General features: G+C 44.6%; 1 protein-coding gene across 2 annotated transcripts in view; it reads right to left on the bottom strand.

The window, feature by feature from the left end:
- The window catches only part of zfhx3 (zinc finger homeobox 3), a 139319-nt gene that overhangs the window by 81400 nt on the left and 42574 nt on the right, over positions 1 to 15345 (bottom strand). Inside the window, exons 2-4 of one of the 2 annotated variants that reach the window (XM_040123611.1) lie at positions 9077 to 11584; positions 8299 to 8878; positions 4765 to 5261 (exon numbers count right to left, since the gene is read on the bottom strand). In XM_040123611.1, coding sequence (XP_039979545.1) covers positions 4765 to 5261; positions 8299 to 8878; positions 9077 to 11548 — 3549 coding nt within the window. In that variant the 5' untranslated portion in view covers positions 11549 to 11584. The remainder of the gene's footprint in view (positions 1 to 4764; positions 5262 to 8298; positions 8879 to 9076; positions 11585 to 15345) is intronic. The other variant, XM_040123618.1, reaches the window with a different exon arrangement.

The raw sequence follows: 15345 nt of genomic DNA, 5'->3' as shown, positions 1-15345 counted from the left end.
GTGTGTGTGTGTCTGTGTGTCTCGCTTTGTGTGTGTATTCACACACTTGTGCATGTGAAAGGGGAGAATGGGCTGTCTCCCAGGATGTGCAGCGAGCGCTTTATTAGAGCGGTAGTACCAGTAAATCAGAGCTCAGCTCTTCCTGGAACTGCTGCAACCTTTCCCACTGAGCACTATTACTGAACAATCATAGGATAGCCATGATAATTAGCAGAGTATCTATCCTTCCAACCGTCCTGTCGCCCCCCCCACCCCCTCTCTCCTGTCTCTCTCTCAATCCTTCTACCCCTCCTCTCCTTAGAAATGTCTGTTGGGCAAGGCCAGGCGCCCGCTAGACGTCATCTCGCAAGAGGAAATCTCACATTACCTGCTGTAATTTTTGTCTTGACATTGGCCAGAGTGACAATTTGGACTCATGCATCTACCCACAGCATGCAACCAAGAAAACATCAAGCATGACTGGGACATCCTAGAAAAGTTCAAGAGCTCGGGAGATGAATTGAACATGGATGTGCCAACCCTGTCTGAGGGAAAAAGGGCAACAAGAGTCCATAATAATCCTGTCAAATTGTGCTGATGAAAATCTGAAAGCTCATCTGGGAATCTTAAATTAGCCATCTTGTCAACTAGTGAGCTCTTGGCCTAAGTCTAAGTCAGCACAACTGATCTCCTGTATGAGACCAAAATAGGCTTTAGCTTTATTTGACTGCAAAACTGCAACATTTTTCTTGAGCTGGAATACAAGCATAATCTATTTGTGGTTGTACCCCAACTACTTACCATTGTAGAGTCCAAGAGGATTGGAGTCAATCCTGGTAGTTATGATCATTAATGGGAAGAGGTCATCACGGCTTGCATTCCTGAGTCTGAAAAGCCAGTGCTTCTGCTGAGTAGGATCATTAATGAAACACCTTAATGCCTTTTCATGTAACCACTAATCCCTTCATTTACATTACAGCCTCTATTCCTCTATTATGTTTCATTGTGATTATTTGCTCTCTGCATAGTGTAGACATTTTTTCCTCAGTCTTCACTGATTCTTTTGGATTGCACTGAAGGGTAAAATAAGAGCACTAACTCAATCCAAGATACAGATGTATTGTGTTTGTTAATGGGCTCCACTTAACACTGTGTTAGTGCAGTTAAAAGTGCAGAGCATACGATCTAAACCTATGGGAACAGCAGTTTTGAACAGACAGTGGATGTGACTGTGTATGTAAGGCAGAGAGAGAGCGATAGGTGAAAAGTTTGTACAGCTATGTGTGTACTCAATAGAGCGGGACCAGGACAGAGGGAGGGGTGACAGGACTTTCTTGGTTAAAGATTCCCCATCTGATAGTGACGGCACTTTCTCCCTTTCTTTCCATGGCCAAGCGGCATCTGGAGTGGATTTTGTGCTAGCAGACACCGAGGAACATGATTACATTCGGCTAACTGCGCTCTAAACTGATTATGCATGTGCCAAGCTAATGGACTACATTTGCAAGAGGAAAAATAACATCCAATCAATCTCAATTACCGCCAATCGCACCGGCCCCCGAGACAAGGAAGGTAGCCAGCTAACCCCCCCATGCTCCTCCCCTTTCCCCCAACCCTTGACTGGAAGCTGAGGCCTGTGGCTGGGCCTGCTTAGGCCCCACCCATTCCGTCTAGCCAGAGCAGCCAAGGCCTGAGAGCTGGATTAGTTCCACTCATCTCACCTCCACACTAGCACATAGTCAAGCCCTGAGGCCTACTGTAGGTGGTATAAGGGCTATCATATTTATATTATGTATGTGGATATCTGTAAAATGAGAATTGACGCTGGGTTTGTTCAAGCTGAAGAGAGTCTCAGGGGAAAGCCACACATTCAAAAAACATAAAATAAACAAACAGAGGTTCGGGTTACCTGCACTGCAACAAAACCCACCTGTTTGTGCTGAGAAGTGACCAATGTAGGAAAGGATGGGTGACCATCATGCTATCGTCAAAACAGCTAAAAATCTTATGGTCCATGGGAAAAAGAGAAGGTGAAAGTTAGCTTCATATTGCAGGGGTGTGTTGGCAGAACACACAGTGCTTAGAATGGATAACTCTCAACTGAGCACAGGGGAAGACAGCATCACCCCCCACTGTGTGGTGGTCCATGCGGTTAGGATGACTTGCTGGATCTTTCTGTGGTCTTTTGGAACATTCCAATACATGGGGCGGTGGGGGTGATATTTTTAGAAAGCCCTAATATGGGCCGCATACCACAGAGTCTCAAATTATCCCATCCAGCTTAGCCCTCAGTTTAAACCTTCCTTTTTAATTCCAGTAATTACAGGCTCCAATTTATATGGAGCTGTGCACACAAAGGGCCTGTTTAATGCAAACCAGTTTGATTTGGGTGAAGTGTCCCAAGCATCTCCCACATCTTACAGCCTGTTTATGCTGACTTGATGATTTATTTTCTCCCTAAAAAGGTTAAAAATGGTGCTATTTGCATCAGATTTCTTTGGGGAGGAATAAATGAATGGTGATTTTCCTTTTTCGTCCTTGCATAATATACTAAGTTGGGTTTACAGGCTTGTGGGCCACTGTGGGTTTCTGCCTGTCAGTATCTCTACCAGGACAGTAAATCCAGCGCAGTACGAAGACTGTGACATTGTCAAGTGGGGAGCCAGTGCTGCCAAGAGGCCTCACAACCATATACTTGTTGTCCACTAATCAAATTTTTGAGTCATAAAATATTGTAATTATTCTTGTCGACTCACAAACATCTCTGTTTTTGAGTATTGTCTGGGATGAGGAGAGTTTATGAGGACCACAGTGTTCTTGGGTGGAGAGTGCAGGTAATTTCTGGGCAAATGCACACACACTCTTACTCGGAAGATCAATTGGTTTTAAGAAATATGGAGCCATCTTAAGAGGCTTAAGTCATAAAAAATGATCATGCCTGGATGTGTTGTACATATTTAATCCCCCACAGCCTGGGCAGCAGTATGACATATGTCTCGTCTTTCTTAAAAATTTGAGAGGAAAAGGGACAGAGGAGAAAAAATTATATGTTTCTCTTTTGCGTTTTGGGCTCACTGCAAAGTGGAAAGCACAAAGATAATGCAGTATAAACTCTACTCTATCTTGTCAGACAAAACAATTCTCTCCCTTCAAAGGTGTGAGGAAGAGAGAGAGTATGCCAGTGCCTGTCTATTTTTGGTCTAATGTGAGACTGTCATTGGAATGTGGGCAGCTAAGGCCAGGAGAGGATGACCATGGGCTTGGAAAACACAAGGATATCTTGCTATGCTTTTTGCTGTCTCATAACACATTCACAGGTTATGTTGCATATTAGAATTTTTTTGTGTCTATAAATAAATAAAAATCTTTGGTGGTCCTCCATATTGTCCAAGTGAAAACCACAGACTGTCAAGCCAAACTACATATTCTACCCTCAACACCTCCTGTGTCCCCTGACCCTCTTTAACGGCTGCTCTAGGAGCCCTGCATCACACCTTCTCCTTTAACAAAACACTGAAAATTGATTTCTCTCTTTTACTGTTATTTCAGTACAAATGCATTGTGGACGGGAAAAATGTCTGCCATGCCAAGAGATCTAAGGAACAATTAATAATGCCGGTATATTTTCATTAGACAGTCTTTTTTAGAGGGACTACTTCACCTTAGTTTTTTAATGTGATGAAAAATGCCATGCTTAAAACAGCACATTTTTCACATGCCCTTTAGTAAATCTTTTCCAAAAGAAGTCATACTATAACATACTAAGACTCCAATACAAAAGTGTCAAGCAATAGAATTGTTCAAATTTTTTTTTCCTTTTTAGTTTTTAAGAGTAAAAGACTCTAATGGAGTGGACTTATAAATAAAGGTAACATCTACTAGGAGACAGTGCACATTGCAGTGTTATATTTTAGATTCTGTATGTAGTGCAGGCTTACAGGGAGTATGTGCTATCAGTGTCTGTATGTGTTTTGTTGTGTGTGTTGTATGTATGTGTCCGTGCATGTGCAGCTATGCCATTTTGGGTTAAGAGCAGATTGGCTGAAGCAGCAGACACACAGGATAGGTACCTAAGTGGAATCAGACCTGTTAGATTTATGGCCATTTGTTCTGAGAGTGTTCATCCATTGGCTATTATGGAATGATTAGAGGAGAAGGTGAAGCTCCAAGTCCAGCAAAAATCAATACGGCTGTCGAGAACGATTCAGCCTTTCCCGCTCCAAGGAGTATTAGCACCAAACCTCTGTCTCCTCACACTTCTTCATTCGTCTCCATGTGATTCACCACTAAGCCTCCAAACCAGCTTCACCTGCCATGTCCTTCTCACAGCAGCAGTGTGGCCCTGTTTCTATATGACTACTGGGAAGGCAAAAGTTACACAGCAAAGCTATCATTCATGCCTAGGTAGAGCAGCTAGTACAGTGGTGTGGGCAGCACTAGAGCATTCACTGTGTTTTCTGGAGGAGTATCAAGTTAGCAGAGGGGATTAAGGAAATATTTTATTCAGTTTGATCGTAAATACTCTCAAATATGACACAAACCTTCTCCTGGTCGTATTATAACAACTCAAATAGTGTGATAATATAGACAGCAGTAAGATAATGCAGGTTGGCTATTATGTGACGTGAAAAAGTCAAATTTTGTGTTATAAATGCCTCTGCTACTGACATCCTACCTGTGTACATGCTCTTCCCCTATATATTCAGTAACGATAAGAAAATTGTGATACGGGGTCAGGTTAAGGTTGAGTGGTGGGTGTGATAAAGGAGCTTGAGGACCACTAACCTTGTAGAGTTTGAGGCTAGCCTCATGGCGGGAATTGACGGTGTGCATTCTCAGCTTCTCCAGGCTGTTAGTGTAGTAGTCACAGGCATTGCACTTCAGGTGCACTGGGTTGCCTATGGCCACACACTTCAGGCGCCATTCATTGCCTTTGCCCCCCTCTTTAATGTGAGCCACAAGCTGGTACTTTTGCACATGCTTGTCTGTCTTGCAGTGCAGCTGGAAGTTGGCCTTGAGCTGAGTGGTGTAGTGGCACAACTTGCACTGGTGAGAGTCGCCCACCACAGCACGCCATTCCTCCTCTGGTAGGCTGCGTTCAGCTCCCATATGCATGCCAAGCACATCCAGGTTGTCAGTTGTGAAGCGGTTGCACACAGCACATTGAAAGAGCTTGAGGGAGGGATCGCTGGTTTGTGATAGACTTTCTCCCAGGGTCATCAGTTCTTCGGACACCAACTGCCCACCGCCCAGCCGCACATCCATAGGAATCTCCCCACCTACTAGAACGTGCGGGGAACACATAGATAGACAAAAAGAAAGAGGAGAAGGGTAAGGAAAGGTATTCAGATGGTTGCATACATACCTTTATCATTACATTAGACGTATTCAAAGCTTACAGTCTACATTACAGTTAAGTTGTCAAAGAACACTTTACCTCTCAGTAATTTACTTCAGGACATGCACATCATGATTTTATTATTTTGAGTTAGTGAGTGCAGGTTATTTTTCCAAAGGAATTCATTCATTTTGTGCCACTCTTATAATATCTCGGGTAAAGTAAGGCTGTTAAACTTTAAAAAAGCATACTCTGTCTGTTGGTATGATATTACATGGAGGATAATGTGCATGTGTGTATTTATGGACCTATAGCTATCTTTGCTTTGAGCTGGGAAAGAAGAAACCCTAGACTTTTCCATAACCTCACACTGCCAGCGGATGAATGTACACGTCTCCCTGTTTGGGCTGGTGCACGTTCCTGGCCTGTCTGTAAATCAACTCCAGAGGCCATGAGCTCCACAGAAAAAGCAAGTTATTTTATCATTACTGAAGAACTAAGGAGTTCCCAAGCAGACATTACTGTAAATCAAATCCATCGCCCTTGTTCACTGAATAATAATAAAAAAAATTCCACTTCTCTGCTTGGATTCTTCTGCTTCTTTCTCTCCAGATCGCCTCTAAATCAATATGGACACCTACCAGATTAATTCTGCTCTGTAGTGAGTCTAAATGCTGGTGAATGTGAAAAAAACACGGCAAGCACATATCCTATGACACGAACCACAGAACTGATGTCTATACAGTCTGGAAAGGCTGACTTAAAAAATGAATGTTAAAAAAATGAGGTAAGAGCAGCCGGAGTTTTTAGCTTTGCTTGCTGATCTTTAATCTTTCGCTGCCCAGACTGAGCATGCAGGCTTGACCCCGCCTGGCTTTACACTAAATTAATTCCAGCAGCTCCTTTTTATTTATTGCTGCAGTATGCAGGCTGCTCTTGGACTTTTCTCCATTACCTGAGTTTTTATAGCCAGGAGAGGGAGACCTTTGAGAAGCCCTCTGAAATCACTCACAGACCCAACTCCCCAGTCATAGCTCCTTAGACTCTCTCTCTCACAGACACAGATGCACACACTCGCTCAATCGCTATCCCACTCCTGTCCTTCCCTGCACCTTACATCTCTCATTTCTACCTGGCCCTCATCCTCCATTACTATGCAGAATCAGTGATTTACCACAGACCTTTCCTCACTAAATTCTAGCTGTGGACCATTAGACCGAGACTCTGCATCTGTTTCCATATGGTTTCTTTTATATTGAAACCATAATATTGTGAGGGTATATACGTCAACCCATGTCCACATTTATAAAAAGATATTGCCAGTGCTAGATGAATCTTAAAAAATTCGGACACAGAAAATCTGAATGTTTACACATTAACATTTTTGCTTAGTCACTTCCCAAAACTAATGTTTTAATGTTTGTGAATAGCTACCTGACTTATCTATTGTGCAGTGTCACAGAATACACCAGACAACAAATTCTAGCTCAAAAAAAAAAAAAAAAAAACCCATTCCCTCCTCTCTTGCACTCCATCTCATATCTTCTTCTCACTACAGTAGCTGAGTCTTGGGACTGAGGATTACCAGGAGGCTGAGATCATGTGAGGTCAACATTTGCTATCTATCTCTTTGAAAATACACTCAAAAGTCAAAAATCCATTGTGAAAGCATGAAAGAGCACCTTACTTTAGCTCCTTGGCCTGAGATCTCCTTGTGATGGCAGATTCTCTCAAGAGATTTACTGAGCCTTATGTATCATAGTGTAGAGTTAATATCAGAGTGTTTGTGTATGATGACTTTAAGAGTTCCTTTAAGTGTGACAGAGGATGACACTACTGTAGTTTATTGGTCCAGACTGTGTAATCATTGCCTCCCTTGTAACATGCTTATTACAACTCACCTCACAGGAAAATAAACCAGATGGCAGAAGAGGGGAAAAAAGAATTAGTCACAGCAATCAATTCTTGTTTGTGTCTTTGAACTGGTGACAGTTTGAGACAAGTCTATACAAACTGTGGGGTTGTAACTGGCACGCCAAACACTTTTCTATGCTGCTGAATTACCCATGCTGAGCCCTCTAACCTCCTCTCTTTGACCAAGATAGAAATTTATAGCTGCAATTACAAAGTTGGAAAAAAAATGGAGAACTCCAGTGATGAAGTTCAGCAGCAGTTTGGGAATAAGGGCATATAAAGGCTGAGGCTAGCTGCCTGAGGGGGATTGCAGAGAGAAGAGAACATAGAGGTTTGGCCCCCTAACTCACCTTTTGGGAGCAAAATTGGGTATCACAAAATGAACTTCAAAATGAACTCAAAATTAAATCAATACCATGTCACTTATATGTCCTGTTAAGGACTATGAGATGAAAAACAAATTACCTTTGGGCTTCTGCATGCTACTAGACTCATTTATGGCTATACATTCGTAGATGAAATTGATCAGTAGAATGTCATGTGCATTAGAAGGTTTTACTATGGATATCTGATTAAGGCGCTGAGCATAGGCCCACTGTCATGAAGACTCCTATCATGTACACTATCAGGAAGAAAATCAGGGGTCTATGGTAAGCCCCCCTTGTAAACTTGACTCCAATGGATCAGTTTTCTTTCACCTCTCCCTCTTTATGTTTCAGTGACACTCTCCTTGTAAATGAGATAATGATGTCAAGTTCACTAGTGCAGGCATACCTAGGGGCACAAGAAAGAAAGGCAGCTGACAAAACTAAAAAGTGGCGATATATCTAGCATACATAATAGTGGAGAGGGGCAATATGTGGATATTTGTACTTATCATTTTGTGTGCTGCCAACTTAATAAAAAGGAATGACATTAATGTTTTGTGTAAATTGATGAATCAGGACTTAAAATCAAGTCAAACTGGAACTGATTCCACATGAAAGAAATTGCTCTGAACTGTACTTTGTGATTTTGTGGGCTATTAGGGGCATTTCTGACAGCAAGAGAGGCAAAATGGGGCTCACCAAGTGCAGGGGCCAAGGCGGCCATGTTAGGATCCAGGTGAAAGCTCCCCATCAGGAACTGGGCCTCAGCTCCAGCTGGGTCTATCTTGAGGCCTGGTGGAAGGCTCATGTTCTGGGTCAGGTAATATTGGTAGAGCTCAGCCTCTGAGGGTGAAGGCATGGCTCCCAAGCCAAGACGGCCGTGCTGCATCTGAGTCACATTCTGTTGGAGTAGCATCATGTTGTGCATGTGCTTCTCACTGGTCATGTGGATACGCAGGTTCCGTGCCACATTGGTCTCGTAGTCACATACCTCACACCGCCAAGTAGGTTTGCTCTTCGGCTTAGTCGGAGAGGGGGCCCCACACGGTCCGGCCATATGGGTGGAGGACTGTGTAGGATGGTGGTGGGGTGGGTGATGGCTACTAGCCTGGGTCACTGAGGGGACAGCCACCACTCCTCCTGGGGTATGCCCGAAAACCTGCTCCTGCGCAGAGCCAATAGAGCCTCCATTCTGCAGTGTCTGCATGTTGTTCAGGTGCTTGTCTGACTGCATGTGGATACTTAGGTTGCCCTTTGTGGTGGTTGAGTAGTTACACACCTAGAAAATATAGAACATTTTCTCTTGAACTGAAATAAAGTGATACAAATATTACTTTTAAATATCAGTTAACATCTTACATAAGCGTAAAAGACTCAAAAAATCAAAAACACAAAAACAACTTTGATTGCAAGTCTCCAGAAAAAAAAAAAAGAAAAAAAAAAAATTCAAGCATTGACACATTTTTTTGCTACACACCTCACACCGGAAGGGCTTGTATCCACAAGTATAGCTTTCTCCACGAGCCAGACGAGGGTGGCTCTGACCACTGCTGCAGTACACACAGGAGCCTCCAGAGTCTGGGTGCTTCTCTTTCATGTGGGCCTCCAACGTCTGCTGGTACTTGTAATGCCAGTTGCACTTGGGACACTTCAGTGTCTTGCACGAGTTGCGTGAATGCATCATGGTCATGTGACCACCCAAGGAGCGTGAGGAACCCAGAACAGTGTCACATTTAGGGCATTCTACCCCACTTCCTCCGTTGCCGCCAGGCCCATGGTTCTGTGAACACTCGCCCATCCCTGTTATGTCACAGGAGCCCCCTGGGAGGGGGTGCGAGTGGCCATGAGATGAAGGGTGGAGGTGATGATGATGATGGTGAATGTGGTGATGGTGCAGAAGGGCTCCATTCTCCTCCTCTCCCTCTGCTGGGCAATCATTTGGTTCTGGAGCTGTGGCACTATCTCGATTGGCACTTTCGTCAGCAGCAGCATTGGAGGACAGAGGTGAGGAGGAAGTGCCAGCAGTTTCATCCTCGCTCCTTCTGACGGCAGCTGCCGCCATTGCCATGGGAACATTGGGTCCCTGGCAGTTAAAGCTCAGAGGGAGCTCTGAGGTCCTCCCCCCCCTGTCTGCAGCTGAACCCTCTTCCTTGACGGAGGAGGAAGTGGAAGCAGGGACTTTGCCTTTGAGTGTGGAACTGACCGCAGAGATGCAGGCAGAAGGCTGGAGAGCGCTACTAGGCATTAATAAAGGAGATTTGGAAATGCTTTGGTTTGAGACAGCTGGTTCCCCATGTTCACCCCCGCCGCTGCTACTGTTACCACCACAGCCCACTGCAGTGCTTTCTGCCTCTACCTCATCTTCCTCCTCCCCTAACAACAGTTCTTCTTCTTCCAAGCTCCCCATCTGGCTGGATAGGTGTGCCTTGCTTTCATGTCCCTCAGTGTCCCCATCCTCTCCCTTGCATGCCATCTCTTTCCCAGCAGGCTCCTCTGTTCTCCCTCCCTGTTTGGGCAGGGCACTGGAGTCTTTGGCAGAGCCTGGGGATGAGGTAAGAGTGGATGCTTTGGGAATGCTCAGCCCTCCAAGAGAGAGGACTGAGCTTAGCGGTGTTTGTTGCTGTTGCTGGAGGCCAGAGTCAGAGTCTTTGTTCTGGAGGGTCTCGCTGCCCCCACTGCTGCTTCCTGGTTCCAGATGGACACCACTAAATGTGCCATAGAAGCTCTGGCCAGAGTTAATGGGAAGCAGGGTAGGTGGCAGAGGAGTGCTCTTATTTTTTGGTTCCAGGAAACTGATGAGGGGCTCCTTGTCCTTCCCAATGCCCTGGATGATGGCAGATGCATGCTTGTCCCCTAGCAGCCGCCGCTCGTCTTCACATAGTGTCATGCGGTGATCATGGACGGCATGGGTGGCAAAGGAACGCGCATAGCCAAAGGACAGCTTGCAGAGAAAACACATGAGAATGGGCTTACCCTTGCCATATAGGGCTAGCCCATCGAATTTGGAGAAATCCACGTTGTTGGGAACATCTTTGGATACACAGGACTTCTTGGCAGACCCATCGCTGTTCAGGTAATCCTTGTTGCTTTTGTGCCGCACGTCGAAGACACGGAAACTGTGCAGGACAGGGCTGAGGCCTGCCATAGTTGAGGTATTGGGGAAACCTTGGTCTGAATTGCCAAACCACTTCCCGAAGGACGAGGCTATGTGGAACGTGTTGATGATCTGAGGGTAGACCGAGGATGAAGACCCAGCAGGTTCCCCCGGTTTTCCCCCAGTGGTAAGAGAGTTTGTGGGAAGCAGGCTGGGTACCATGCCCCCACCACTTTGGATCAACTGACTGAGGCTCTCTACGATGTAGGCTGAGCCATCTGGCTGGTAGACTATCTCTCCAGCCAGGTTCTCCACATCACTGCTCTCCTCTTCCTCTTCCTCCTCTCCTTCCTCACTCCCACTCTCAGGTGCTCCCTGCTGTCGTGTGGGCTGATGTCGCAAAAGAGTGGGCATGCCCCCTCCCCCTGAAGCCATTGGCACCCCAGGAAAGGGCTGAAGACTTGGGAAACAGCTGTCAATCTCCATTTCATCTAAGTCCTCAGATTCTTCCTCTTCTCCACAGCTCACTCCCTCTTGCTCTTCTTCCTCAAAACCCTCTCCTCTGGGATGCAGCTGGCCTGGGGCAGAGCTATCACTGCGTGCCTGGGGTGATGTCTGTTTTGGCTGCTGCTGTTTGGACTGTAGTTCTCTCACCCCGTCATGAGGTGCACTGGGGTTTTGGGGTTGAGAAAGGTAGGGAGCAGAAAGAGACAGAGGGTCCAGGGAAGGGGCCTGGTTGGTGCAAGGGACCTGCGAGCTAGAGTGATCGTTCCAGGGCTGTGGTGGTTGCTGCTGCTGAGAGGAGCCAAGCCCATCGTCTGTCCCAGAAACCACGGGAGACTCACAGCTGTCCATGCTGATGCCTACATGAGGCGTTCATCGCATCCAGGCCTGCCGAGACACAAATAGGGTGAGATAAGAGGTTATTGTTGTATTTGGGAGGTTTAATGTAAACATACATGCATATACTGTACATAAATAAACACGACTCCTCATTTACCATGCCAATGTTGGAAACATAAATGTCTATATTTTCCATTATTACAGCTTTTAAGAAAAGATCAGACACAGAAAATCTGAATGGGCAAATATGTATAGGAACTTTGAAAGAAGAAAATCAAATGTATGGTGTACTGGGTGAGAGACATAAGTCCGAAATATAATTGGAAAAATGACACCATGCTCATTACACTAGATTAGGTACTTAAACATAATACCTGAGACAAACACTAGTAAGCTGTCCATGATTCATCTTCCTGCCATATCAGGAAGGTACCATCTTTTATCTTCACCTTCCAAACAACACCCCTAATCTTATATTCTGCAAATCCTACATCCGTTTTTAATTAACTTGCAGTCAGAAAAAAAAGGAGACATAGGCTAACTTAATGGATCAAATAGATTCCTTGTGAGATAATTAGACACTGAGAAGCCACTCATCAGCACATTGTACATTTACATAACTGAAAAAAAGGAAAACTGCATCTTAAAAAAGCAATACGTAACAGTATCATTATCATGTTCAAGTTGTGTACATATATGAAGAATATAATAGATGTGCTTTATTGAAATAGATCAGTATGAACTCTAACAAGAGCAGTAAAAGGCTTTTTCTAAAAGATTTTCTATGAGCCCAAAATACATAAGCTGGGTTGGGACTTCACTGCAGCTGTGTTTAAATCTTGCATCCAATAACCTCTACGCTCAGCCTGGTTTCAAACACTCCAGCCATCCTCCGCCTCTGAAATAATAAATGGGAGCTGAGCTTTCGGGAGCTGGCCATGCCCCGAGCATCTGAGAGGCCCAACACAGGCTGCAATTTAGAGCGCAGAAGAGATAAAATGATAGCGCAAGATACTGCTGAGCTAATAATTTTATTAAAGGGATGCAGCCAACATTGATTAAAGGGGGCAATCGGGCTGAAACCAATAACTCTGGGCTGCCCTTTAACCCACCAGCACTGAATATTACATGAGCAAAGTTTCCCGGCACCAAGCTCACTGCCATGTCCCGGTTGATTAGCACATTCACTGCTTGCACTTGATTTATTTACGTATTTACTTAGAGATGCAAATTTCAGCTGTGATCAGAATGGAGTCTACCCCCACACCTTAACATATTAACCACTGAGGGAGAGGAGAGATTGATAATGTCTGTCTGCCTCTTCATGAATGTCTGATGAAGCTCACCTCCAACACAAAATACCTGAGACCTCTCCAGCCTATATGCTCTCGAACTACAAAAATAATAGATTCCCATTTTAAAGATGTGCTTTTGTATTCGGACTTCAATATGATCAAATACAGACCAGAAGAGCATATTGTGGGGAAAAAGTACAAAACAGAAAGAAGCACTATAATGATAAAGCAGTCTAAGGAGTTTAAGGAAATTTAAAAAATTACTGCAAAGACGATGTAGATGTTACTAACATAAATACCTTCGGACAGACATTTTCTGTTGGTGTGGCTCATCTGATTATTTTGTTTACACACTACAGAAGCTAACCCCAATGACCCTTGTCTTGCTTTGCATACAAAATGAAAGATATTAGACTGGCTGTCTTATTAACAAGATTGCTTTATGCAGCCAGACATGATTTAGAGATGGCTGCCATATTGAGTGAGGGGATACTAGCCCTACTGGTCCGTATTCATTATCTGCTCCATTAATAAGAGGCTATGAGCTCAACAACCATTTCACACAAATGGACTGAGGCCAGCAAGAGTAATGCAAAAAACAAAAAAAATTATGCCACATGTCAAACAGACAGTGATTCTTCAAACTAAAAGCACATGAATAAACTGCAAAAAATGAAAACAAAAAAGCAGAAAATGTGACTTGTCTAACAGGACTGTCTCTTAGGAAAAAATCTCCATGTATCCTGTCTGAACATGGTGTGTTTCACACCTTGTTCCTGTAATCCATTCTATCAGCCCCTCCTCCAGATTCCACTGCCTGTCTTGACCAGGCCTGGGAAGACTGGGCCCACATGCGCAGCTAGTAGTTAAGATAGCTAGTTAACAATGACCTCTAAAGTTCTCTACTCTCATCTTTGCCTTGATGAGTCTCAACAGAGTGGCTACAGTGTACTGTACTGAGGGTATGTACCCATCCGTTCCCATTACTGCTGTAAGATACCTGAAGCAATTAGCAGTAGACAGGATAACACGATGACTCTTGATCAGTGCTGGAGCTCTGAGCCAGCTTGGTGTGTCCACTGCTTACAGAAAACAGGATTGCCCTTTAAAATCAAGATGGTGTAATTCAATAACCTGCAGTGGTTACTGATGAGCAATGGGATTGTCTGGAGTCGGCAAGTCGCAGATGGGCCAACTGATATAACGCTGTTTGTCTCTCGGAGGTCTGCCTGGCTCAGTGACACCTGTTTAAAGCAGGAAAAGCTTTAATCTCTGGGAGGCACTAAACAAGACAGGGAGACAGACAAAGAGACGCGGTCAAAGAAGAGGGGAAGTGAAGGAGGCCGGTGTCTCTGTGTACTGACTGTGCTAACAACCACAAATCAAAATGATGGAGCAGCCCACTAAAGGTAACAACTGCTGAGTGATATTATGTAAGGTTATATACTGTAACATGTAAAAAAGTAAAATTTTCTTTTGTACACTGGCACTAATGCTGATTTCACAAAACAAATGATCCTGCCATAGCCTCTGCCCTTGTGCTGTATCGCAATTGTAGACGTGGGCCCACTGAGTTGACAATAAGCAGGCTGTATGCAGCCAAAACAAGCTTTAGTTGACAATAAGAGATAATCAGAGAGAAGAAAAGGCTGGATTCCTGAGCTGATCTGAGGGAGAGCATGCCGATGTACATATCCTGACTGTAGAACTCACACTCCTGCTGCCCCCTGCCTTCAAAGGTTTTATGCCAGGGTCTCCCTGCTCTCTCTTTCTCCCTCCACTGACAAAAGAAAAAAAAAAAAGTCACACTCCACCCCTCCCACCTCCCTAACAATGCAGATAAGACTAAACCTCGCAAAAAGGCCTCAGTTTTAATGAACACTGCACTGTTAGAGAGTGGGTCTGGATGTCATTTGGTAGGGATGGAAAATGAGATAAGTTTTAAGTTATGGGTCCTTTCATTAGGTGGGATTTACTGGCCAACTGAGGGAGGAATTAAAGGCTAAGGAACCATCTGATTATAAGCATGCCTGATCACCTGCCTGAAGGCCTGGCCTTGCCTCCAGAGGACCCTGCTCTCCAGGGTTTCCTTGGGGAAATAGCTCTGACTCAGCCCTAACTGAAAATACTGCTGGGCAATGGGCATGATGTAGGCATGACCCTTAGTCCTATCTACATGCACATCAACAGTGAGGGACCCCTTTTTAAACTGGAAAGACACAGTTTCTTAATGCGCCTAGAGGACCCCTAACAATATACCAGATCTGATTTTCAGTTGTCCCTCAGTGATGTAGCCTGTCTGTGTCTGGTCTCTGAGCCATCACTGAGCCTGGCCAGCCACCGCAGGGTAAGGGGCGCTTATTGGAAAATCAATGGCGTGAACGCTAAGCAAGTTACAGGAAGATGTGGGAAGGAAGGGTTCTTATTGATAAAGCAGGGGAAGGCCTTTGATGTTGCACTAGGGACATGCTCATTGATGGGGGAACCATTGTAGTCCTCGGGCAGAGTGAGACT

The sequence above is a fragment of the Xiphias gladius genome, chromosome 1, assembly GCF_016859285.1.
Source record: "Xiphias gladius isolate SHS-SW01 ecotype Sanya breed wild chromosome 1, ASM1685928v1, whole genome shotgun sequence".
In the NCBI taxonomy this organism is placed as follows: Eukaryota; Metazoa; Chordata; class Actinopteri; order Istiophoriformes; family Xiphiidae; genus Xiphias; species Xiphias gladius.
The sequence above is the reverse complement of the archived record's forward strand: the minus strand, read 5'-3'. Positions and strand labels throughout refer to the sequence as shown.